The sequence below is a fragment of the Benincasa hispida genome, chromosome 5 (genome assembly GCF_009727055.1).
Source record: "Benincasa hispida cultivar B227 chromosome 5, ASM972705v1, whole genome shotgun sequence".
Taxonomy (NCBI): domain Eukaryota; kingdom Viridiplantae; phylum Streptophyta; class Magnoliopsida; order Cucurbitales; family Cucurbitaceae; genus Benincasa; species Benincasa hispida.
Genome location: NC_052353.1, coordinates 11,336,980 through 11,363,760, shown reverse-complemented (window position 1 = coordinate 11,363,760; position 26,781 = coordinate 11,336,980). Strand labels below are relative to the sequence as shown.

General features: G+C 28.4%; 2 protein-coding genes across 2 annotated transcripts; both read left to right on the top strand.

The window, feature by feature from the left end:
* Nucleotides 1-8,519: 8,519 nt before the first annotated feature.
* Nucleotides 8,520-11,951, top strand: LOC120077623 (mitochondrial carnitine/acylcarnitine carrier-like protein). The gene is made up of 3 exons (XM_039031564.1): nt 8,520-8,737; nt 10,148-10,582; nt 11,176-11,951. Exons 2-3 carry the CDS (start codon nt 10,191-10,193, stop codon nt 11,672-11,674), a joined length of 891 nt encoding a protein of 296 aa, XP_038887492.1. The 5' UTR covers nt 8,520-8,737; nt 10,148-10,190; the 3' UTR covers nt 11,675-11,951.
* Nucleotides 11,952-14,351: 2,400 nt separating this feature from the next.
* LOC120078343 lies at nt 14,352-17,111 on the top strand. The gene is made up of 4 exons (XM_039032597.1): nt 14,352-14,618; nt 14,709-14,873; nt 15,924-16,106; nt 16,750-17,111. Exons 1-4 carry the CDS (start codon nt 14,514-14,516, stop codon nt 16,912-16,914), a joined length of 618 nt encoding a protein of 205 aa, XP_038888525.1. The 5' UTR covers nt 14,352-14,513; the 3' UTR covers nt 16,915-17,111.
* Nucleotides 17,112-26,781: the final 9,670 nt, after the last annotated feature.

The window sequence follows — 26,781 nt, the reverse complement described above, 5'->3', positions numbered from 1 at the left end:
TACCATCTCGATTGGATAGTCATTCTTAGTTGGGTTTTACTTGATTTCGTATTGGATTTACAGATCAAGTACCCTTATTTTCCCCCTCAAAATTAATTATAATAATTTGTTTTGTGTTTAAACATTTATAAAGATGAGAAATTTTTGGCTAATATACTTTTCTAAGAGATTATCTAAGATTAAGAAGGTGAATATTTGGGCATAATAAATTAATAAAATAATGACCAAATAAATTAGTGGGCAACTTAGCATATTGAGTTTCCAGTTTATGATAGAGAATTCTTGATTTATGCTAAGTCTCATATGTGTTTGTGATAGAGAGTTTTTTTTTTTTTAATTACTATTAATTGGATGATGATGATGGTGAAATTTTCTTTCTGACCATATTTTGATTGGTATGTTATTTCACGAATATATTTTAAAACGATTGAGCTTTCTTTAGCCGAGTTTGAATAAATTTTACACAAGTTGTCGTGTCTATAATTTTATACTCAACGTCACTTCACATTTTTTATACATGGTATGAAAATTTAGCAATCTTATTTCATTGCTATAAAAATAGCATGATATTCAATATATATTTAATTAGTATATATATGAATATTTCATGAGTAGTGAATTGTGTTACTTCAAATGGGATGCTATTGTAATCAAGTCTAGAAAATGCTACATGTGTTACTTTTGACAAAATTTATGCATGATTCGTGTTAAAAAAAATTATATTTGGTCATTAATTTCCTTGAAGTTGAAAAATATTATAATTACTTTAAATTTAATTGGGCCATATGTCATTATTTGTTGGTAGTATGAAAATATGCAAATTCATTATTTAGAAAGCTTTTAGAATTAAATGGTAATTTGAAATATTGCTTAAGCTATAAAAATATGTAATATTTTATAAGGCATGAGGGCTTATGTGCTCAAAGTAGATACAATATCATACTATTATGAAGATATTTAGAGAGTTATTATCCCTAATAAGTGGTATCAGAATCCTGTCCCCAAATTAGCCATGTTGATATAATCCTCATGTGTTGAACAAGATGTAATAGAACCTTGAAAGTAGTCATGGTGAGATCCATGGTTGAACTTCGTCAAGTAGGCGGTATGCTGAAAAGGAGTTAGCCTAGATAAGAGTTAGATGGATGGATGGCTACTCTAAGGAAGGCTCAGTTGGTCCTTTATTCGAGGGGAGGATTGTTGAGAATGTGACCAAAGTCCCACATTTGTTGAATAAGGAGATGATCATGGGTATATACTGTACATGACTATAATTTTTATTTTACTAAGCATGTCTAGGATCTTGAAAAGAGAAAGAGAAAACAGATGATTTATGACAGTTATGTGAGTTAGCACCTTTCGAAGAGAAATTATGAATTAAAACAAGGATCTAGTACAATTTCTTAAAGAAAATAAATGGATTTAGTAGAATTTCTTAAAGAAAATAAATCAATTAGGTTTTAATGGATCTTCAAGAAGAAAATTAGAATAAATGATTATTGGGTACACACAAAAAAATAGCCACTATAAAGCCTTGATAACATTTGCATAATACATCAAATGAATGTAAAGAAATCATTTCTAAATGGTGACTTGAAGGAAGATATATGCATGACACAATTGGACGATTTTATTAAGCAAGCTCCCAAATAATGGTGTAAGAACTTTAACAGTACATTAGTAAATGTTGTGTGATAATATGTTTGTACGTAGATAATATGTTTATCTTAGAAGAAACATAGATGTAATCAATAATACCAAGTTGTTATCATCATCTCGCTTTGAAATGAAAAATTGAGGAGAAGCTGACATAATACTTGGTGTTAAGATTAGAAAAACTAAGAATATATTTTCTTTGTGTCAATCACACTATATTGAAAACTATTTAAGAGATTTGATAGTTATGATGACGCCCCTATAAGAACACCTTATTATAATAGTATGAGTCTTAAGAAAAACAAGGGAGATAGTGTTTCTTGTGTTGGAATGGTCTAAACTCAAAGTTCGTAAATGTTGTTAACATATTCTATTTATCAATAAAAACATTGTTGAGTTTTTCATTCAATAAATTACTATTGGTATTGTATCCTTCTATGAAAATCCAATAGATGAATCCATGGCTATAACATGAATACTTTAACTATTATGTGGTGATATAAAAGTAGATCAAGTTTTAGTATGTAGCCAAAATGGTCTATAAGTATACGGATGAGATTGGGTACCTCATCCTGATGACACTATTGGATGCAGCCCATTTTGTATAATGATATAATGTGATCCAAAACTCATTCATGTAGAGACATGTGAGTGAGAGCATCTTATGCAATGAGTTTGCATAAGACCAAATCTCGAAATAGTCACTTTTCTTTATAACAACCGTTTACTGTTAAAACTAACTATCTCAAAGTTAATGACCTAGGGTAACTCGATCTTAATTCTGAGCTAACTATGAACTCTTGTTTATTCGGGTTTATCCTTTGATCTGCATAGATGAGAGTAGTCCAACAGCACTGCTCAATAAGTCTCCTATTTTGGCGAAAAGACCAGATAGATAGTTAGGGACATAGCTTTACACTATAGAATTCACTCTTACCCGTTTTAGGGTTAACAGATAGGTTGTTCTCTTAAGCATTGATGTCTTGGCTTGAACAATGGGGCCCCGCCCTCTCATGGAAGAGAGAGTTATGATTTATAAGTTGGACTATAAATCAATTGTTCAATGGAGGATCAGTGGGAGCTTAAGGAGTAAGATGTATTTACAAGGGTAAAACGGTAATCTTTGACCCAGCTGTAAATACAAACGACTTGTGAATAATTGACTTACCGGTTATGATTAAAATGGACAGAACTATATTTACAATGAGGAAAGTGCAACTATTGAACTATAGTGGAATGTCTTGGTAGTTAACGAATAGTGATTAATTCGGTTTAAAGAGTTTAACTGATTAATTTTTAGTCGTTGGAGCTCATGATCTGTAGGTTCATAAGGTCTCTCTACTAGCTCGTAATTTGGATTATAAATTGATTAATTTTGATAAGATTTGAAACTAGAGTTTAGAATTTGAAATGTTCAAATTCAATTAGGGTTTATATTTATTGTATTCGATACAATTAAAAAGTTTAATTTTATCGAAATTAAACGAAATTGGAGAAACAATTAATATTTAAATATGATTTAAATATTAATTGTATTAAATTAATTTCATTTTGATGGAATTATTTTTATTAATTTAATATTAGATATTAAATTAATAAATATAATTAATTAGTTTTATTTAAAAATTAATTAATTGAATTAATTTTTATAAAACTAATTAAATAAGTTTAATATAAAAATGGCTTTAGAAATCAATTTTTTGGAAAATCTCTTGAAACCCATTTTTCAAAGTGGAGATTTCCAAAATGTTGGAATTCTCCACTATGCATTGAACTTCCTTATTCACAACCTCATTTTCTCCATGAAGTAGGAGTTGCCCTTTATGCAAGCCATGAATTTGCATGGTGAAAGCTCTATAAATTGGAGTGCTCAGCTGAATTATGATTCATGCTAACAAGAGCTTCAAAAAGAATCTGCAGAAATCATCAAACCCTCCTCAAATCTCATATATATCCAGCTCAATTTAGTGTTTCCACCACACAATCCTTGCAAGAGAATAGTAGAGAAGATCTTGGTGGTTGTCTACTTGAAGATTGAACCTCTTTCACGTGGAACTCAACTGGACTTGAAGAGAATATTTCAAAGGTATTATGTTCAGTAAACCTCTTCTGTAAAAGTTACTTTGAAGCATGTTTTAAATTTAAATTAAATATGATTAGAGTCCTTATTGATTCTGCTTTTCCTCCGCTACACATTAATATACTCTAACATCTTGATCTAAATATGCAAAATTCATAGGAAATGTCATGTTTTTATGAACTATATTAGACTTGTTAGTGCATATGTTGCAAGAAGATTGAGTTGATATACACATAATACTAATAAAGATCATTTGATTACTCTTCATCATTCATTAAGATATCTTGAGGGTACAATATATTATTGTTTGCATTTAACATTTTCTGCCATATTAGAAGGGTAGTGTATGCAAACTAGGTAATATAGAATGACAAAGTAAGCTTTGCTAGTGGATATGTGTTCTTATTGGAAAGAGGAGCAATTTTATTGAAACTAGAGAAAGCAAACTTATATAGGAAAACCCACTATGGAGTCTAAATTTATTGCTCTTTAATTAACAAGACAAGAGGTTGAGTAGCTTAGAAGCCAATTGGAAGATGTACCATTGTGGAGGGCATCAGTATCAATCTCTTTGCATTATGGTTCACAAGCTACCATAGGCATTGCCAAGAATAGTTTGTATAATGGCAAAAGAAGGCATATACACCTCAAACATGGAGCAGTGAAACAATTGTTGAAAGAGAGAATTATCTCCATCGAATTTGTGAGGCATGAAAGCAACTTGGCAGATTGTCTAACCTAAGGCCTAACAAGAAGAATAATTCAAGAATCCTTATTGTGCATATCGGGCTCAACCCATAAAGACACCATAGCCCTTTCTTTGGGTGGTCCTAGTATTTACTTGATGGATAGAACTAAACCCTTAAAAGTTTCATAGCTCTTTCTTTAGGTAGTCTTAATATGGACTTGATGGATAATTGTAAAATCTTCATAACTCAGTCTTTGAGTGGTTTGTCTTTGACAGACTTGATGAAGTTGGTTCTGGTGTGAACTAGGTATGAAGTCTTCATAGCGTAGTTTTGGGTGGTCTATTACGATAGACTTGAAGCAATAAACATGAATATGAAGGTGTGGTCGCCTTCTATGAAAGAGCTTAAGGATCTCTTTCTAGAATTTTCATGGTGACCCAAGATTTATGTGCATGGCTTTAAATGACATGCTTTGTATCACATAATTAAGAAAATGCGAGTAAAACGTGTTGTGAGGGTTTTAACCATAGTTATTGAAAGTTTAAGAGGCAACTCGCTCTCTTTAACAAAGTTTTTGCCCTACTTCACTATGCATCAATTCAAAACGTTAAGATATTGATGCCTAAGTTTATTCTCCTATCTTTGCTCAAAAAATAGGTTTTATAAAATGTCTTTTTATTTTGTTTTCTATATCGATCATTTGTGGGAGATTGTTGGGAATGACTTTGGGCTTTTGGCCCATAGCAAAATAAAAATGGAAAGAGAGAAAGGTATAAACATTGTCCCACATTAAAAAAATTTAATTGAAAAAGTGATTTAAATACCAATGCATGGAAAAGAGCTTCCAAGTTGTGGTTGTGGTGGAAGTAAGAACTTTTCCCACACGTGCGTGTCGTCGTTGACGCTTGGGTGGGCAAGTGATTTGAGTAATCGTGCAAGTTACTTCCTATGTTTTTTTCTCTCTAAATCTACTGTCTTCTGAGCATTTTTTTTCCATCGATTCCAATCCGTTCTCCAATGATTGCAAGTCAAAGATTGGAAGTTGTATTAACCTTGGAGAGCAATCGACTATAGTAATTTGACACCAAAATTGCGTCGATCTTGCCGTGGGTTCATCCACGGCACAAAGTTCATCATTTGATACTTATAGTACATACATTTACCATCATTTTTGTTGTCCAAAATCAAATGCATTAGATTTCTTCTTGTCCTCTACTTGCTTTCTACAATTTTTTTCCTTTCGTTTAACCGAACAAGGTTTTCATCAGGTTGCCTTCAAGATGCATTAATCTAGGAGATTGATATCTATAATTTAGATAAATATTTTTAAAACAAAAATATTTAGTAAGATGCATAAATCTAGGAATATTGATTTTGAAGTGAACAACAGTGAAGTGCGAGAAAATACAAAAAACTATCTATCTATCCATATATATTTTAAAAAACATCAATTTTCGGATGGTAGTCGAATGTAATTAAATACACGTACATATTAGGGGTATAAGTGAAATAAAATTTTTTACTCACCACCCTTAAAAACATTATAGTAAAAATAGAAAATAATATAATTTTTAGACATTTTTCATTACCTATATAGTTTGGTAGCTATACATCACAATTTCTCCTAATTTGAACCTCTTTTGTGCTGTCCTCCACTCTCTTGGAAAACAGATTCATGATTGATTTGGTAAGAGGAAAAAAAACGTGGGAAAACATAACTATTTAACCCTAAAAAGTTTTACAAACTAACCATCTTAAAAGAAGAGGGTGATTTCTCCATAGCCAAGAAAAATGAAAGCTGTAATCATGTTACAAAAACGGTAATTAAAGAATATAAAAGAACGTATAAGAATCGACACACAGATATATATGGTTTATTAACGGTGTGTTAGCTACATCCAAGAAGTTGAGGGAGAATAATATTATAAGAGAGAATGTTTTATGAATACACAAACAGAATCTCTAGGATTATCGGGTTTATATAGCGTACTACTCTAAACTCTAGGGTCATAATCGTAAATAACTACAAATAAATAAATATGTTAAATACGAATTTTGGATAGGTTTCGACGGTGTTGCCCCCGAACTCCCACTAGAGTGCGCCGCCTTTGGACCCCGGCTTGCTAGCCAGACAACGAGATCTCTATATTTGGTTGTTCGAAGCGTCAACAAACAAATTTGAGACACTCCATCAGATCCAATGGAAGATGATAATGCAAAGTTATTCCATCATCCACGACATTTCTCTTCCTCTTCCTCAATGACCCTTATTTAGAGGATAATTGGCATGCATACATATATATATATATATATATAGATATAGATATATATATATATTGTTGATTCGTTGTTGTAAGCAAGATTTAAAACATCGATGTCAACAAAAATATTGAGGTCTAAATTTTACAAAAATTTTGATGTAAATATCAGTAAAATGTCTATAGATATAGATATTTTTTAAAAAAATTTAAAAAAATTAATTAGAAAATAAACATCATATGTGTTTTTAAACAAGCTAATGTCTATTATTTATATTAGTGACATTTTATTGCATGTTTTTTTATGTTTAGTAGATTATTCTACGTATAATAGAAATATCAATTCATCTCTTATATCGATATCAAAACCATATCAACGTGAAAATATCGATGAAAATTTATTATTATAGTTGCGAGGTTGTGGTTAATTTTTACATAGACGTGGCGAAAAAATAGAGGTTAAAAAGATTCATAAGAAGGGATGGAAAGAATGCATATAATTGGATGTTGGACTAAAAGGATACTTTAAAGGTTCATTGTTGCACAAAAGTTGATGAGTACTATCAATAATTGCTAGTAGACAGATTTCCAAAGAAGGAAAACAATAAATAACAAACAAACTAACAACCTCTTTCACTACTAATATTTTTTCTTTTTTTTTTAAAAAAAAAGTAATATCACTTTTTTTTTTCTTTTGAATACTCACTACTAGTTTACTTGCATGCTCTTTTCCTCAAATTGGAGGGATAATCAATTAAGCAATATTATCCTTTTGCTTTTGCTTTTACTTTTTTTTTTTTTTTTTTTTTTTTTTTTTTGTCAAGTTGATGTTTTTGAGCCATTGAATATTTTAGTTTCGACATAAACATATGGCTTCGATGTTTAAGATATTTATCATCGATTAAAGAATTAGAAGGTCAAATTTTCGAATCTCGCTTATTATTGAACTGAAAAAATTAAATTTGAATATAGACTTGTGAGAATTTTATCATTATATAAACTAAATTCTAATTATAAATTATAGTGAGTACATTCTATTTTTTTTTTAAATCATAAAAATCAAATTTACAATTTAATTTTTAAATAAATAAGCCTTGAACAAAAGGGTTATCTCTCTCACTTATCTAAATAAAAAACTATCAAAAATTGACCGTTATTATCATGACTCTACCGCTGATTACCGCCACCGTTAAAAGAAAGTGATTCCATTAGATTTGCATTTAACTAATGATTTTTTTTTATTTAGAGAAAAATATCTTTCTAGTTCCTAGGTTTTGAGTCTAGTTTTTACTTGTTCACTAAATTTCAAAATGTTACACTTTTAACCCTTGAGCTTGTCTTCAATTTAGTTCCTAAATTTTAAAATGTTACAATTTCACCATTGAAATTTGAGTTTTATTTTAAGATGGTCTCTAAGTTTCAAGATTTACCCTTTTAATCTCAAATTTTCACTAACTATTACTTTCATTCTTTGGCATTAATATCGTTAATTAATTTAATATAATTATGAAGTGAAATTTTAAAATTAGTTTTATGATAAAAAATAATAAAACTTCATTAATTAAAATTTTTTTAAGTACAACGAATTGACATTAAGTGAAAAATCGAGGTTAAAAGTGTAAATAGTAAAATCTAAGAATCAAGTTTGAAATAAAATTCAAATCGCAAAGCTACAGTTGTAACATTTTGAATCAAGATCGACTAAATTAACCTAATATTTTGAAACCTAGAGACAAAATGAAAACTAGTCGGACCAATAATAAAGTATTATTCACAAAAGTTTATCTTTATACAAAGTTTATCCTCTGTGTTTCAGATTTCAAAAGGTCCATTATATTTGTTTTGAAAAGAGTAGTCAAAGAAGAAGGTCCTTGTCTCCATTACCATGCCTCCTCTACTACCTTTCACCTTACTTTTCGCCATTGAAGAAAAAGCAGAAAAGATAGCCGTCGGCCCGCCGGAATAAAGAGTGTTCAACCCAAATGAAGCTCCCTGTCTTCTGTGGTCTTTCATTTCTGTTCATCGTCACTTCAGTTTCTTGCGAATCGCTTTCGGTGAGATTTCAAGCTTCCTTCCAACTCTTTTCCTTCAATGTTTTCAATGCAACTCTGTTTCTCTTTGAATATGAAACTTCTTCTCTCGAGTTAAAGCTGATCTTGATGATTACATACGTTCAGAACTTCTATTTTTATACATTCTGATTGCTTATTCAAATTTTCTCTGAGCAACTTGTTAGTGTAGATTAATATGTTATACAGATCAGTTGTCATATTGCTAATGTGATCCTTGTAATTAATTTCTAAGTTGTTTCTAAATCAGCTGTAGTCGGTGTTAAAGTGTTTATAAAATTAAATTTACCACGACCCATTAGTTTAAGTTTTTGAGTCAATCGATGATTTAAGATTGTGTCCAAGAAAGGAGGTCCTATGTACAAACACCTATAATGTCATTTCCTCTTCGAACTAATATTGATTTTCTACTTGTTGGCTCTTCTACCAATTTTCAAACCCACAAGTGAGTGAAGTGTTAAAGTATTTATATAATTAAATTTACCACAATCCATCCGCTTAAGTTTTTGGGTCAATCAGTTATTTAACGGTTGGTTAGATGGTAATAAGTGATTGTTAATGTATATGATGTATAGCCATAAGGGTTAAAGAGAGAAGAATGGCTATGTATATTGTATTTTTCTTAGTTTGGCTTAATTTTCATGTTGCTTTTTGGATAATAACTAAGGCCCATTTGATAATCATTTTGTTTTTAGTTTTTGTTTTTTAAAATTAAGCCTATGAACATTACTTCCACCTCTAAATTTCTTTTTTTGTTATCTACTTTTCACCAATGGTTTAAAAAACCAAGCCAAACTTTGAGAACTAAAAAAAGTAGCTTTCAAAAAGTTATGTTTGTTTTATGAATTTTGTTAAGAATTCAACCATTGTACTTAAGAAAGATGCAAATCATTCTAAGAAATGTAGATGAAATAGGTTTAATTCTAAAAATAATAATAATAATAAAACCAATTGATTTTCAAATGGAGTCGAAATAAACTTCTTGTTCCTGTTCTTCTTCTTATTCCTTCTTTACTCTTCCTTTGTCAGTCAGCTTTTTTCATGGCTGAATGATTAAAGACAATGAAAACTTACTTCTCTAAAAAAATCAAAAGAGCTTCTCTAAAAGACAATGAAAAATTGAGCACATTGAGATGAATTTTTTTATCAGGTTCTAAATGTTTATGTGGACTATAGCGCCTTTGATTGTCCTCCAAGTCCAAAGTCTTCTCCACTTTATGATAAACCATGAAGAACACAGATTTCTATAAGAATAACTGTAACTATTTATATATCAAGTGAACTCTTTCTGTGAAATGAACTTAGACAACTTCAGATATGGCCTAATATTGATTGTTGTAAGAGCTCTTTCTGCTAAGCAACTTTTATTTTGAGCATTTTATAATGACATCACAGATTGCTAAAGAACTTAAAAGAGTGCAAACTGTTTATCATCGATATGGGAGATGCCGCGAAAGATCTTGCTTCTGGGACTCTTGGGGGAGCGGCTCAATTGATATGTGGGCACCCATTTGATACAATTAAGGTTAAGCTCCAAAGCCAACCTGTCCCGCTTCCAGGCCGACGTCCCATGTATTCCGGTGCGATGGATGCTCTCAGACAAACTTTAGCCTCAGAAGGCCCAAGAGGTTTGTACAAAGGTATGGGAGTTCCATTGGCTACAGTTGCTGCACAAAATGCTGTTCTCTTCACTGTCAGGGGACAAATAGAGTCCTTCTTTAGGCCTTATCCTGGTGCTTCCCTTGATGTTAGCCAACAAGTGGTTTGTGGGGCTGGGGCTGGCTTTGCTGTGTCTTTTGTAGCTTGTCCTACTGAGTTGATCAAGTGCAGGTTTGTACAATTTTCTTGAATGTCATGAAGTTTGTGACTCCCACTCCTAAATATTATATTATCACTGATAGTTATAACTCACCATGAAAGGAAGTTTGATCCTTATATGCAAAGAAAAACAACATATTAACCCCATATGGTAATCTTGGTAACTCAAACAAAACTGCAATTGGGATGGCACCCCATTGTCTTTTTCTACCATTATTCACTTTCTTGGCTTCTCAACTAGTGCCTGTGTGGAGGAAAGGGGAAATTAAATTGCGATTATTGTTAAAATGTCTTGAATCTGTTATCTAGTGCTTTGAATGTCCAAGTACCGAGTCTTACTAATAATAAACTGTTCTCCCTCTATCCATGGACATAGCCTAACACGCTGTTAATGAACTACATAAATCTTTATGTCAATTCGTTATTGCTTTACAGACATCTACATCTTTGTTTTCTTAATGATTTTATTTTGCCAACCTCTTTATTTTGAAATGAAGCAAGCCAGTAGGAGACAAGCATGTTAGTTTAAGTTAAGTATTTGACTTTAGGATAGTAAGAGAGTTCACAAGACATTACAACCTTGATCTTTTGTTGTTAATGAATAGGCTGCAAGCTCAGAGTGCATTAGCAACATCGGGTTCAGTTGGTGTGGCAGTGAAGTATGGTGGTCCAATTGATGTAGCTAAGCATGTTTTCCAGTCAAATGGAGTGAGGGGTCTTTTCAAGGGCTTAGTTCCAACTATGGCAAGAGAAGCACCTGGAAATGCAGTGGTTTTTGGTGTATATGAGCTGCTAAAGCAATACTTTGCAGGTGGTCGAGACACGTCGAATCTCGGAAAAGGCTCTGTAATCGTGGCTGCGGGTGTCGCGGGAGCTGGATTCTGGCTAGCTGTGTATCCAACTGATGTGATAAAGAGTGTGATTCAAGTGGATGATTTCAAGAACCCAAAGTTCTCTGGTTCTATGGATGCTTTTAGAAAAATCATGGCCTTAGAAGGAGTGAAAGGGCTATACAAAGGTTTTGGACCTGCCATGGCTCGTAGTGTCCCATCTAATGCAGCATGCTTCTTGGTATATGAAATCACAAGATCTAGTTTGGGTTAGTTCAAGAATTCTTTTGGAACTTCTTGTTCTCTATGCTTCTGAATGCATATTGGTTATACCCTGTGGCTTAAAAGAAAAGCCATTTTGAGGTAATAAAATTCAACATGTCCTCTCCATGTAGTGGTCATTTTCTTCCTTTTCATTTTCACTTGTTCCACTTTGCTTGTAAAACTCAACTCATCAACTTCTCTGTGGGGAAAATTATAATAAATTGTGCCTGAGTGATGGTTTAACTAGTGATTTTTTTAATACGATAAGGAGAAGGAAATTCGAACTATAGACTTCTTGGTCGTTAATAACACATATATAAGCTAGTTGAGCTATGTTTGTTTTGACAGTTGAAGTAATGATTTTAGAAAAAAAGATTTTTTATATAATCATATTGATGTTTGGTTCAAATTTTTAAAAATATTTTTGAATTATTGTACTTAGGTTTAAAAACAATTTTATCATTATCAAATTTACTAAAAACAAGTGACCTAATGGGAATCTTTCGAGTTGTGCTTCCATGAGAGAAAAATGACCTAGAGCAAAAAATTACTCTTAAATACATGGGCAACTTCAATATTTCAAGAAGGGCATGAAATGAAGACAAGTTTTTTGGATGATTTCAGGTCAATCGCTCTACCAAAATTGACCTTTCAAGTCTCAACTAATTATTGGAATAACAATTTAGTACTTGAAGTTTCAAGTATCCTCTAATCTAAAGAAGTTTGTAATATAACTTAGCTTTGAAATGGAGTTTCTAGTTCAAAACGACTGTAGCAAACAAAAGCCAATTTACAAATGTATTGATGGATATATACAACAGTTAACACTATATATAGGTGTATAAGCGCATAAGTACACTATTAACACACATATATATGCGTGTATATACATTATTTACGACATATATTTACTAGTATGTACTACATTACTGGCAACATTAAAGGAATTTGATTTCAATAATGGGTTCAAGATTTTTTTTTTTTTTTTTTTTATTTTTGTGTAAATCACGTTAATTTTTTTTTTTTTTTTTTTTTTTTTTTTTTTTTTTCATAGCCCTTGTCGCCTCTATAAAGGATGGGAATATTGGCTTCTGGTGGTATCTATGAATAGCATATCTAGTGTAATTCCTTAACTTATTTAAGAGTAATTCCAAATATATACTAATCCTATATGCGTAATTACAATATTTAATAATCCTCAGCTATTAATTTAAGTTATAGTATCTTATTTATGCAATTTTAGTGTTTTAATTTGCCAATTTTATAATGTGATTTATAGTCAGTATTTAACTAGATTTTATTTTTCTTAAGGGAAATTTTCACTTATAGAAAAAAAATGTCAAACTATTTATAAAAACAGTAAAAAAACATTGATAGACACGGATAGACTTCTATCAACCTCTATTAAAGAATGGATAAATAGTTTCTCTTATTTTTCTATTTTTGAAAATCTTCCGATTTAAATAATAGAAATAAATTTAAATTAAGTTTTAGAGTTTTTTCTTGGTTGTTACTATTGTTAAATACACTTCCATCTCTCTCATCCCTTATAATCCATTTTTGTTGCTTCATTTAGGTGGTTTAAAATGTATCTTTCCAAGAATATTTTCGTCATAGAGGAATTTGAGCTTCGTTTAAAATTGTGGTTGCAATCATAAAAAATTATTATAGAAAAATCTTAACTGTCTATCTTGTTTAGTAAAATAAATTATTTATTAGTCTAGTAAAATCACTTTCTAATTTTAACTAAGGTGTAAAAGTTGATAGCTACTAGCTTTTAGATTTAGTTTCCTTAAAAACCTGGTAATTTCTTAACTATTAAACCAAATATATTATAATAATATCNTGATTCATTTTTTATAAGAATTATTTTTTAATCATTTGCCCAAAAAGATATTTGTTAAAAAATTTTATCAAATTATTTAGACTAAACAAAATTAGTTGGAATTTAAATCATAGACATTTTAAAATAAATTATAATTAATTATCTAGACAAAAATAATTAAATTAATGACTCTAGTTTGATTCATATAACTCAATTACATAAATTTAGCATTAATTTACCAAACATCATAGCTAGTTTTCTTCTTATTTAAATTAAAATTTACCATACTTTTTTACTTCCTTTCACAATTGATTCTTCTAAAAGCATAGCTACCAACAATTATTTTAAAAGCTACAACAATCTCAAACGAAGTCTTAGATATGCCATCGACAAATGCATTTAACCATTTTTGCAACCAAAAAAAATGTTCTAAAGAGGTCAAGTTTCAATCAAAGCCCATCCAATGAAAGTTGGAAAATTTCATATAAATTAAAATTGGACCTTGTCCACTCATCATTTTCCCAAAGAATTATCCCTTCTATTTTTCTTCCCTACCAAATTCAATCAACCCCATCTTTTTACTTTGGACCCTTTACAACTTAGTGGCTAAAGAAAAATAAAGAAAGAAAGAAAGAACAACATACCCATTTTTTGGTGGCATATTTAAAGATTGAACACAAACAAAGACATCAATATCATTGCCATACTTTCCTTTTACAAACTTTGATCTGACAAAACTTAAATGACCCATCAAACTTTAAACCAAAAGCCCATTTATTTCAAAAGCAATAATTGTATAGATACATCTAATTCCATTATTGGACTTATTGAAATAATTGGCCATGGATCAACTCTTTTGGGCTCTTCCTTTCACTCTCTTGCAAAAACATAGTGATTGATTGACTTAGTAAAAAAAAAACAAACCCCATTCTACAAACAAAAAGTGGGAAAACATAACTGTTTTACACTAAAAAGAAGAAGATAGTGATTTCTCCTTTGCCAAGAAAGTAAAAGCTTTGATTCAATGGAAGATGATGAAGAAGCAAAGTTATCCCATCATCCACAACATTATTCCTCTTCCTCTTCTTCAATGACACTTTTTTCAAGATTGGATCATTTGGATTTTGTTGTAAGTTTATTTTTCTCTCTCTTTTTCTTTTGGTTTATATATAATTGTTGTTGATTTGTTCTTGTGGGGTTGTTGTTACTTTTGCAATAGATGAAGGATTTGGAGAAAAAACAGAGATTGGGAAGATTTGGAGGAAGTAATTTAGAAGAAGGAATGGAAAAAAGATGCATATCATTGGATGTTGCACTAAAAGATACTTACTTTAAAGGTTCATTGTTGGATCGTGTGGCAACTCTTGAGAATAGACTTTTTCAGGTTCAAATTAAATATTCTAATTCTTACTTCTTTTTTTTTTTTATGATATGTTCTTTCTCTTTCACCATCTTTTTCTCCTTACACCTTCCAAATTTGCATAAAAAATTAAGGTACAAGTTGGAAGTTTTGTATGTTTTTTAGAAAGGTTTTGTGAATTCATGTTTCTAATTAAGAAGATGTATCAAAACTACACTTAGTGAGAATAATATTTGAAGCATTGATAAGATGTCAAATGTAGAATTTCATATAGAAGTTCGTACTTTTGTGATATCATTTCCTCTATACTATATATTGTTGAGAATATATTAAACATATTAAATTTAAGGTCCAGACTCAATAGTTTAAATTTTTGGTATAACTAAATTATTAAAAGAATATCCTAAATCATGACGTTTGTATAAAAAATACCTTGTTGATCTTTTAAAAAGTTATAATATTACCCTTTAACTTTCATAAAATATTTTAAAACTACTCTTGAAATAGAAATTTGTTAGAATATTGGATGAAAACTGAAACTTGAAAAGGGTGCAACAATGACCAAAAAGATTAAACTTATATAGTACATCGTTTCCTCTCGAGTGTATGCTATTGAGAATGTGTTGAAAAGATTAAACATAGAGTTCAAAGCCAACAAGTTAAACTTTTGGGTATGACTAAATTACAAAAGGAATATCCCTAAACCATAACATTTGAAAAAAAAAAAAAAAAAAACTTTTAAAAGTTGTAATATTACTTTGAAATTTTCCTAAAAAGTTTCAAAACTACTCTTGGAGTACAAATTTGTAAGAATGTTGGATGAAAAACTAATATTTGAAATGAGTATAACAGTGACCTGAAATGATATAGTAGTGTTTGAGTCCTAACGTCCATTCCATTAAAGGATATGACTAAACATGGAAACGAGTGACCCAAAAACTAAAAACTAATTATAAAATAGTTTTCAATATGATCAAAGAAAGTAATGAATAGTTGTTTGGAATTTATGATTGAGGGGAAAAAAAATAAAGAAATAAACTATTTTGTTATTGTGTTTTACAATTTGATTGGCAGCTGTGTTTGGAGATGGATTCAGGAAACTCCTCAAATCCTTCATCATTAACTTCATCACAAACATCAGTTGAGATTTGTTCTTCTTCTTCTCCAAAACAATTTTGTAGAGGACAACCATCTTCTTCATACCCCACATTCCACTATCCCAACCATGGAAGAACTTCACAAATTTCTCAAATTCAGGTAAAAAAATAAATAGATACTTATGAGTACTATCAATAATTGCTAAGAGACAAAGATTTCCAAAGAAGGAAAAAAAGAAAAAAGAATTAACAAACCAACAAGCTCTTTCACTAGTAATATAATTATATTCTCTTGCCTCAACTTGGAGGGATAATCAATTAAGCATTATGCTTTTGCTTTTCTTTTTTCTGTGAACTTTTTGTGTCAAGTTGATGTCCTTTGAGTCATTCAATATTTTGGTGTTTTATTGGAAGCTCATCTTTCACCTAAATTGTGGTTCGTTTTTGTTCAAATAACACAAAATTATTTAAGTCTCACTGTGTTATGTAAATATTTTTCTCTCCATTAAAACTGCTCTCATATCTAACATACTGTTAGTGAATCACGTCAATCTAGGTATCAATTCTCTATTGCTTTACGTTTTATGTTCATCTTTTATTGTCGTTTTCTATTAGTGAACCACGTATGTGTTTGTTCGGTTTTTACCCTATGAGTGATGAATTTGGGGTCATCTTTTGGCATGTCTTTTCATATATTCTATTAGAATCTAAGCTTTATCTATAAGGTAATTAGCCATTTTCACATGATTCAATGTGTTCTTATATTTCTCCTCTCTTTTTTTTCCCCTTTTTTCATTTGATAGGAGAAGCCTCAAAGACAACAACAGAAAAAGATGCAAGAGAGTCTTTCAAAAGGCCAAGAAGTTGGTAAGACAAGGACTGAAAAAGATGAAGTAGGATCTTGCAAAAATGTGAAGAAAGGGATTCCTTCTCTTAAATGGCCACACTTGAGAATGTTTGGTTGCTAATGCTTCATTCCCTTCTTTCTTTATTTTTTTCTATTTCTCTCCAATTAGTCAAATTCTACCTAATAAATATTTCGGAAAAAAAAAACGTAGAATTTTGAAGTCGTTAAGGATATGATTGAATGGTTAAACACGTTGTATTCCATCAACTTAAGTTATTGGATTTAATGATGAGTGATCATATGTTTAAAGCTTGAAAATTTTTAATTATAATGTGGAAAGATACTTTTCTATCTACTAAATCCAAATAGATGTATAAGAAATTTGAAAGGCAATAATAATGGTCATTTTCTTTAAAAAGTGAGATGTAGATTTGGGTAGTGGGTATGATATATATGTGATCTTTCTTATAATGGAAACTAGTGTAATGTGAAATTGTGATTATCAATGATGAAGGATAATTATGTCAATGATCAAATATATTTGAATCTTAAATAACTAAAAAATAAAACCATAGACTAAATTTTTGGACAAATTGCAAAAATCATCTTAAAATACAATGGTAATTAAAATTATACTCTCAATATTTTCAATTGTAAAATTTGAGTCTTCGAATTTATATAAGTATTAAAATTAGATCATCACACTTACATAATTGTAGATATTTTAACAATTGTATAAGTTTGAGGGTTTAATTTTTAGCATTTAGAAGTCCAATTTCTACAAATATTATAAGTTTGATGGTTCAATTTTAAAGCTGAATTAGATAAATTTGAGGATTCAATTTTTACAACTGAAAATTTGATGGTGTAATTACAACTACCACCATATTTTATAGGTGGTTTTTGTAATTTATCCTTGTTTAAAATTGATTTTCAAGTTTACAATATTTGATTTTATTTATTAAAATATTTCTAAGAACATATAGATAAAAATAAAATAGTTATCAATCCAGTCTAGTTTGTAATTTATGTCTCATATTGATTTGGAGCCAATTTGGAGGCATTTGTTATTCTAAATTTTGGATCATCTTTATGCCTTTCACTCAAAGGAAAAGATGATGTCCACTGATACAAAAAAAAAAAATTGACCAATGGTTGGAGCTCTTAATTACTGTCCCATACACTTTGAATATTGTAATTTTTTTTAAAAAAAAAATCGTTTTTAGTATAAAATTAAATTATCAATGCCAACAAAAATATCGAAGTTTCAATTTTACGAAAATATCGATAAAAATGTCAATAAATATTTCTAGAAAAATTATAAAAACAAAATTTTAAAAATTATTCAAATTAATAAATAAATATTTTATACTTTTTTAACAAATTAAAATATTTATTATCTTTATTACATTCACATTAATGACATTATTTTCTTATATTTTATTTTTTATAATTACGAAAATATCGATTCACTACTCGTGTCGATATTGAATCCATGTAAAAATAGAAATATCGATGAAAATATCGAGATATTGACAGAAATTTAATATTATGTTTATTTCCTAAGTTTGCAATAAAATGTGTGTTTGGTTTTAAGATTTCCTAAGTTTGCAATAAAAGGTGTATTTTGGTTTTAGGATTTTCTACATTTGCAATAAAAGGTGTATTTGATCCAAAATGTCAAATGACTCAAATTTTCAAAAAAAAATGTCAAATGACCCTTTGCTGACATCAAATCCGAGAGAAGTTATCAAAATGAAACTCTCGCACACGTGGAATGACCTCTCGCTCGGCCTCTCGCTCTCTCGCACTCTCGCTCAATCTACTCTCTTGCTTCATCTTTCCTATCTCACATTACTCTCCTCCCTCACAGATTTGCTGATCAACTTGCTCTACCTAAAATTAGTCGCATCGGAGTTGTTCGTATGGTACAGCATCAGAGAAGGTATGGTCATCTTCGATCTAGGAGGAGGAGGAGTAGATGTGATCTAGAGAAGAAAGAAAATTAAAGAAAATTTAAAAAAAAAAAACAATTTGGAGAAGAAAGAAAAGAACAAAAATAAATAAAAGGAAGGGTAATAACGTATTTTTACTTATCTATGACATCAGCAAAATGTCTTTTAGACATTTTTTTTAAAAAATTTTATATCATTTTACATTTTGATCCAATTTATAGGTCATCAGTACAATTATTCCAAAACTCAATCACTAGAAAGTAATTTCTCTTTATTTCTTTTTTGGAGAAGTCCTTGTTTTAACTTTTGTATGTTTCAACCTTAATTCAAAATTTACATGACACCATACAGATGTGTGTATTAAGTTGAAAATCTACCTGCAAAGGACAACTAAAATGGGATCTTTCAAAATTTTTAAGGGCTAAAAATTTATTTTTGAAAGTACAAATTTAAAGGATTATAGCATAGATACATACTTTCTTTTATTGTACATATTATAATTATTATTAAACATTTTATTGAAGATGAATTAATTATTAATGATTACCATGTTTGAATAAGCTTAAGCTAAGTACCCCATGTATATAATCTAATCATATTAAATTTTGAATTTTCTATGATTTCATACCATATTGTTAGACTAAATGATTATCAACCACTCTTCTCATTTCATTGGCTAACATGTTAAGCAAACAAATTATATTTTAAAGTTTTGTCTATCATTTATATTAAAAATTATGATAAATATCAATTTATATCCCTAAATCTTAGGGGTTGTGTCAATTTAAACTCCAAGATAATAATTGTATCAATTTAAACCATGGATTTTCGTAATTGTATCAATTTAAACCTTAAACTTTCATAATTGTATCAATTTAAACCCTCTAATGTTTTATTTGGATACACTTATGAAAGGGTTTAAATTGATACAATTATTAATTTTGGGTTTAAATCGATTCAATTCCTAAAATTTAAGGTTTAAATTGATACATACTCTTAAGTTTAAGAGTTTACATATTTTCCCTAAAAGTTAAAGTATAAAAAATATCCCTATTTTCGTTATGTTTCTTGACTTAAAAAAAAAATTCACTTTTATACTTTGAATTTTGTTCCAAAAAAATATTATTGAAATTTGAAATATTCTATTTTTTTATATAAAAATAAGAGATGAAAACTAAAGGTTGATATGTAAAAATTAGAATGGGTTGTTTTTTATTTACTTCATCACACAAGAAATTGCTAAAATCATCTACATAATCAACTTTTATACATCAATTATCACATCAATATACATGAATGATATTATAAATAGCATCACATATATCTTTCAAATATTAAACACATTAGACGTCACATCAATTTTCATCTTATTTTATTGAAAACAAGAAAATCTTCACTAGAAGTCTAGAGCCTACCCAAAAGTTATTGAGTCTTTGATATAATTTAACCTATATTAGAAATTTGTTTTTAGTTCACCACTTGCAAAGATTTAAAAATCGAATTATTGATTTATAGATATGATATTTGGTATCTTATCCATTAACCACTAAAAATAGCATTACTTCTTTATTGAAAATTTGAAATTATTATAGTTAGTAGATTTCATGATTGCCAATGTTATAATTTCAATCTTATAACAACTAATTAAAAATGGGATATATTTTGAAGAATATTTCTTAGTACAAATATATTTAAAATTATTTGTGTTGAAAATATTAATCCATTTGACTTTTTTTTTTTTTTTTTGATCGATTGATTAAAATATTTTGTATTCTTGAGTGAGTGATCCTTTGCTAAAAATTCAAAATATTTTTTAAGGTAAAATGACACAGGACAAAAAAAAATAATACAATCGTGGCTCTTTAAAAGTCATCTATTGTTGGTTTTTGTTGAATCCTTGAGTATGTGTTTCAGTTGGAGACCGTGAGTTACTTGAACAATTGTTGAACACATTACATGTTATACAAGGGGAGCTTGTGAACATAGATCATCTACGGATGGTAGGAATTACGGTGTAAAATCCAAGAATGAAGTTCTTTTAGTTTATATATAAGATAATTTATATTGTGTACTAATCCTTTAATAATTTAATCTTTGAGTATCAATTCGTGGAGTAGGTTGAAAAATCGAACCATGTTAAAATAATTCATGTGTTAATTTATGTTCTTACTTCTAATACACGTTTTATAACCATGCATATCTAGCTAGCTTTTATAATTTGTTCACACAATTACAATAATTAAATAGCTTCAAACAATTATAATAATTAAGGACTCGTTTGGATTGACTTAAGATTAAAATAAAAAAGTATTTTTTAGAAATTCATTTTTATTTAAACTCTTTTGATAAAAGTTGTTTAAAATACACCTTAAAAGTGATTGTGGGTTATTGTCAAACACTCTAATATTTTCTGAAATGACTTATTTTTTTTTAAAATTAAACACTTTAAAATGTATTCTAAAAGCACTCGAAATAAATTGAAATTATTAAGCCCGTTCAATAAATAGGCGCGATCTTAAAAGAATAGAAAGAACTCACAATCTTTACAAACACACTTTGTTTAAATTATCGATTCTCTAAAATATTATTATTATATCATCACAATTAATCATAGAACATTATTGAGTCAACTAAACAACTATTTTATTCATAAAATAAATAAGTAAATAAATAAAATAACATTTAAAAATGTTGAGAATCAAATGCATCAACTTGATAGATTATCTAACATTATGTTCCATTTATAATATATAAAAAAATAGGGCTAATTAATTTAATTAAATGCTAGAGGGAGAGATAGAAAGAATATGAAAGAGATTTTATTTATTCATTTATTTATTTTGAGAAATATTTTATTTTTTAAGATATAAAAAAAGAAGTGGGGAGCAGACAGGTGATGGGTGAGCTGACTTGAAGTTGTCAGTTGGATGCTTTCATGTTCACATTGAATTTAGAGACCTTATTTTAATAAACTCTTCTCCCTTTTTTTTTCCTTCTTTGTATTATATTAAACTTTCAAATAATCTAATTTAATCTTTTATTTCTTTTTAAAAAAATATAGTGTAGTTTCTCAATTTGGTAAATGGTTATTTTTAGCTGTTCATTTTTTATCAATATTTTAACTAGAAATAACTAAATCTATTCTAAGATTTTGCCAATGGTAAAGATATATAAGAGCATTGATTTTACTTATAAGAATGCTAAAATGGTGTTAATGCAAAGATTAAAATATTTTCAATTTGGATAAAAATAAACTTTTAGCCCTTAAAATTGGGAGTTTTTATAATGTTTCAAATTCAATAATTTTAGTTCATGAGATTGGATTGGTTTAGAGTTGACAAAAAATTGGATAAATTAGATGAAAATGTTTAATAACGTGACAATTTTTTTTTTTACCAATTTTTATTAAATTCTTTAATTTTTTTTTTCGAAGATAGATTTTTTCAATTTTAATCATCAAGGATTTGTCTAACTCGACAACTAATTTATGAGATTTGTACTAAATCGAGTATAACTCAATTGGCATACGAGTTTGCTGAAAATCATAAGGTATGTGGTTTGAATCTCTCTACCCTAATTATACTAAAAAAAAAATTATGAAATTGGTCCATCTTCTTCCTCATCGAGTTTCTATTTTTCTCATTGAAAATTAGAATCAATAGTCAATTTTGATTGAGATACGATTTAAAATGTTTTTCTAAATTTAGGAAAGGTGTCCACTTTGAAATCTCATAAACCGTATTAATACCAACTTCAAATCATAAAGATCCAAAGTATATTTTGACCTTTTAACTTTTATAGAGTGAACTAGAATAAGCATGAAAGTTGATGAATTTGTTACCTTTCCATGTTTTTCAAAACTTTCTTTTGTACCTTTTTTTCACTTTCTTAAATGTTTTTCTCCCAAAATCTTCCTAACAGTGAAGTTCTTGTCCCTTGTCAATATTAGGTGAAATACAATTAGAGATAAAAAGATTAATTTTGGGGCTAGAAACCTATTTAAGAAATGGGACAATATAAGTTAAAACAAGGAAATTGGAATAGATGGCTGAAATTTGGGTGCAGTTTTGAAAATGATCGTTTTTTATTCACTAAGTACCACTCGTTTTTTTAGAGGAATTCACCACTTATTAGATTCTTCTATATTTATCTACGATCTAATTTCTATATTTTCTTTAAAAAAAAATTATATCTTTTTAATTTATTATCAATTTTTTGGTATCACTTTTTATCTTTTAGTTTTTTTTACAATTTGAACTAGTTGTATAAATAGAATTCAAGTCCAAATTAATAGAATATGTAGTACAAGGATAAAATAATTACATATATAGAACAAAAAATGGTAAAAGACCAAAAAACCTACGTCCAACCATCATTTTGCACGCTACTTCCTGGTTTTTTCAAATTGAAAGCTATCTATTAGTGGTAGCTTTTCGATTTGAGAAGTCTACTATCAATTGTTATCACTCATAGCTGCTATCCGAGAAGTGTGCTATTAGTTTGTTATCACTGATAGCTTATCAGTGGTAACTTTCAATTTAAGAAATGTGCTATCAGTTGCTATGATTAATAGTTACTATTAGTGATAATTTTCAGTTCGAGAAATGTACTATCAGTTGTTATCATTGACAGCTGTTATTAGCGATGCTACTATTAGTTAGAGGTTTCAATTTGAGAAATGGGATATCAGTTGTTATTACTGATGTGTTTTTATCAATGATAGCCAAATAGTGACTATTGCTAATATTTTTCTGTTAATGATAATGTAATGCTTTTTGTTGTTTGATTTTGATATCATATTATACTTTTTTTTGTAAATAATTGGGGTCTTTTGATTAATTTGTTGATACATGTAGTGTATTTGTGTATTGTTATTGATGTATATATGTATAGAATGATATCATTCTACATTGATAGTAGGGGTGTTCAAGAAACCCGATGACTCGAAAAAAATGATTAACTCGATCCAACCCGTGCGGTTTGAATTAGGTTATCAACTTATTTGGGTTGAGCTGGGTTCAAATAAATGAAAATTTTATGGGTTTGGTTGGTTCATGGGATCACCTAATATAACCCAAACCAACCCGAACCAATTCAAATTTATTATTAACTTTAAAATATTTTATTTTGTTACTTATAACACAATTATTTATACATATATCGATTTTAATTTTATTTAGTTCCAATAATTTTTTAATAATTTATTCTTTAACAACTCTTAAAAGTAGTTTATTTACACTTTAGAAAGAAAATTTTCACTATATAAATTGAATTTGAGTTATTAATCTTAATTCAATATATGAAAATAATTAAATTAGATTTTTACTTATTTACGTTTCGCTTCTTTTAAAACAAATTTTTTAAATAAATGACCTGATTAACCCGAACCAACCCAACCCAAATATTTCGTGGTTGGGTTGGGTTGGGTTCATTTTTTAATAAGGGTTATTTGGGTTGAAGAAATTTACAACCCGAATAATAAGATTGGGTCTAAAAAGTCTTTCAATCCATGAACATCCCGTCATAAAAGATATCATTGATAACTACTGTCAATGATATCTTTCTATTGCTATCAATGTAAAGAATATACTACTAGTATTTATGTATTATGTAATGTAATATTTGAGATGGAATGACTCATACTATCAATATTATCCATGATAATATGTTGTCAGTGATGATACTACTGATAGACTTTATACTTTTAAAGTCTTATAAAAAGGGAAAAAAAAAACTATTGGCATGTTTGATAACCTTCTCATTTCTCATTTTTTTTAGAAATAAACTTGCTTAATAACTATTATAATTTCTTATTTTAAACTTTTAATAAATATTTCTAAAAATGGTGCAAACTCGAGGACTAAAAAAAAGTAGTTTCTTTCAAATATGTTTTCATTTGCTATTTATATTTAATGTTTTATCATAATAATCAAATTGACTTGTTGGTATTATGTCAATTATGAATTAGGCACTTTCAAACCCAAGACTTGAAACTCAGTCACTAAGGAAAGAAAATAATTTTTTTTTTAAAAAAAAAAAAAAGAAGAAGAATACGATATGCAATAAGACAAGAGAGGACAAAATTGGAAGTTAGAAAAAAAATTGAAAAGTTGATTGGTAATTTGATCATTGAGTTGAATTCTCAAAATGTATTCGAACTTCAAGGTATGTTAATCGATTTTTTAAAATTAAATTTTACCAATTGATTTGTGCCCTCCCCTACTCGAGTTTCTGATCGTAATATTTTTGTAAATTTTTTCAACCAAAAGATCTCTTCAAAAAAATTATGATGTTGTATGGGGGAAGTAACAAGAGGTTAGCATTAGCTATGACAAAGGCTGGGTGAATGTGAATCTACTTTAAGATCAATACGAGATTAAGACGATGATTCATGCGTAATGATCCCATGTTTCCAACTTCTTTGATTTAGAAAGGAAAAAAAAAAAAACTAGGAATAAAATCTTTTTTTTCTACATATACATCATATTTTGCTTAGAAATAACATGTATTTTTTTATTTGATTTATTAGCTCTATATCATTTTTAAGAGCATATAAGCCCAAAGTAAAAGATGTTATTTGTTTTATATGTATATCGCATTTGCAAAGGTATTTCTTCCCACATAAGACCAAATTCATCCATATACCAAGTATTTGTGTTACACATTGCCATTTTTGGACGATTTAGTCAACTTTGCATTCTATTTAGTTGGAGTATTTTAGTTTATTACATTTTGTTATAGGCTATTAGATTTTATTTTAAAATATACTATAATTATAGGGAATTGTCATTATTAAATTTTAAATAGTATCAAAATGAATGATTTGATAATTTCACCAAAAAAAAAAAAAAAAAGAAAGAAAAACTTTGATTGGTCATTCTTCAAAAACGTGATTTCATTTTTGGACATTTGTTGAGTAACTCCTTAAAAATAAAACAAATAACTTTTAATTATTGATGAGTGATCCATCATTAAGGCCGGTTTGTTTTACCGTTTTTCCATGGAATTTCAGGCAGATACTTAATATCCATATTTGTTTCACATAATTTCACTTTTTAAAATCCAGAATATTATTATTCAGAGAACTTTAAAACTCATTTGACATGGATTTTTTAATACCTACAAAATGTAAGATTTTTATGTCTGGGAGCTGAACAGTAAAAATATAGCGTAATTAATTAATAAATTAATATCAAGTATTCATTATTATTTATTTTAATTAATTATTAAATATAAATATATTATTTAGACTTAATAAATTTCAACTAATATCTTTGTCCTTAATATTTTATGTTATCTTAATTATCTAATATAAATTATTATTAATTAATTTATTTTTAGTAATTAACTTAATTATCTTTAATTAAAAAATTATTTATTTATTATTTTATTAATTAAATAATTAATTACATAATAATAAATTAATCAATGTTAAATTTAATTGAAGTAATTATTTACTTTTAGTTTATATAAACAAATTATTGAATTGAACACAAATATTTAACTTCAAGACATTAATTATCCTGCACATCTAAACATAGATATTAATTATCTCAGATATTCAAAACTCATATATTTAATATCTATACCCATAAAACAATAATTATAGGGATTTATGAGTAATGATATTATTGTCCATTATTAAAATTTAAATAGTATCAAAATGAATGATTTGATAATTTCACCAAAAAAAAAATCTGGTTGGCCATTTTTCAAAAATATGATTCCATTTTTGGACATTTGTTGAGTAGCTCCCTAAAAATAAGACAAATAAATTTTAATTATTGGTGTGGGATTCATCATTAAAGGGTGTTAGACCCACCAACTTGAATTAGGTAGAGTTAGTTAAAATAACTAACTCCTTGTTTGGTCCACATGATTCTCACAAACAATGTTAAATAATTGAATCCTATCAATTTTAATAGTGTTCATTGTTGAATCACATTTATGGAGAAATTTCATCTTCTTGCTCCCTATTCTAATATGTTTCTAATTACTCCAACCAACTAAAAGAAATCTTCTTTAAAATAAAA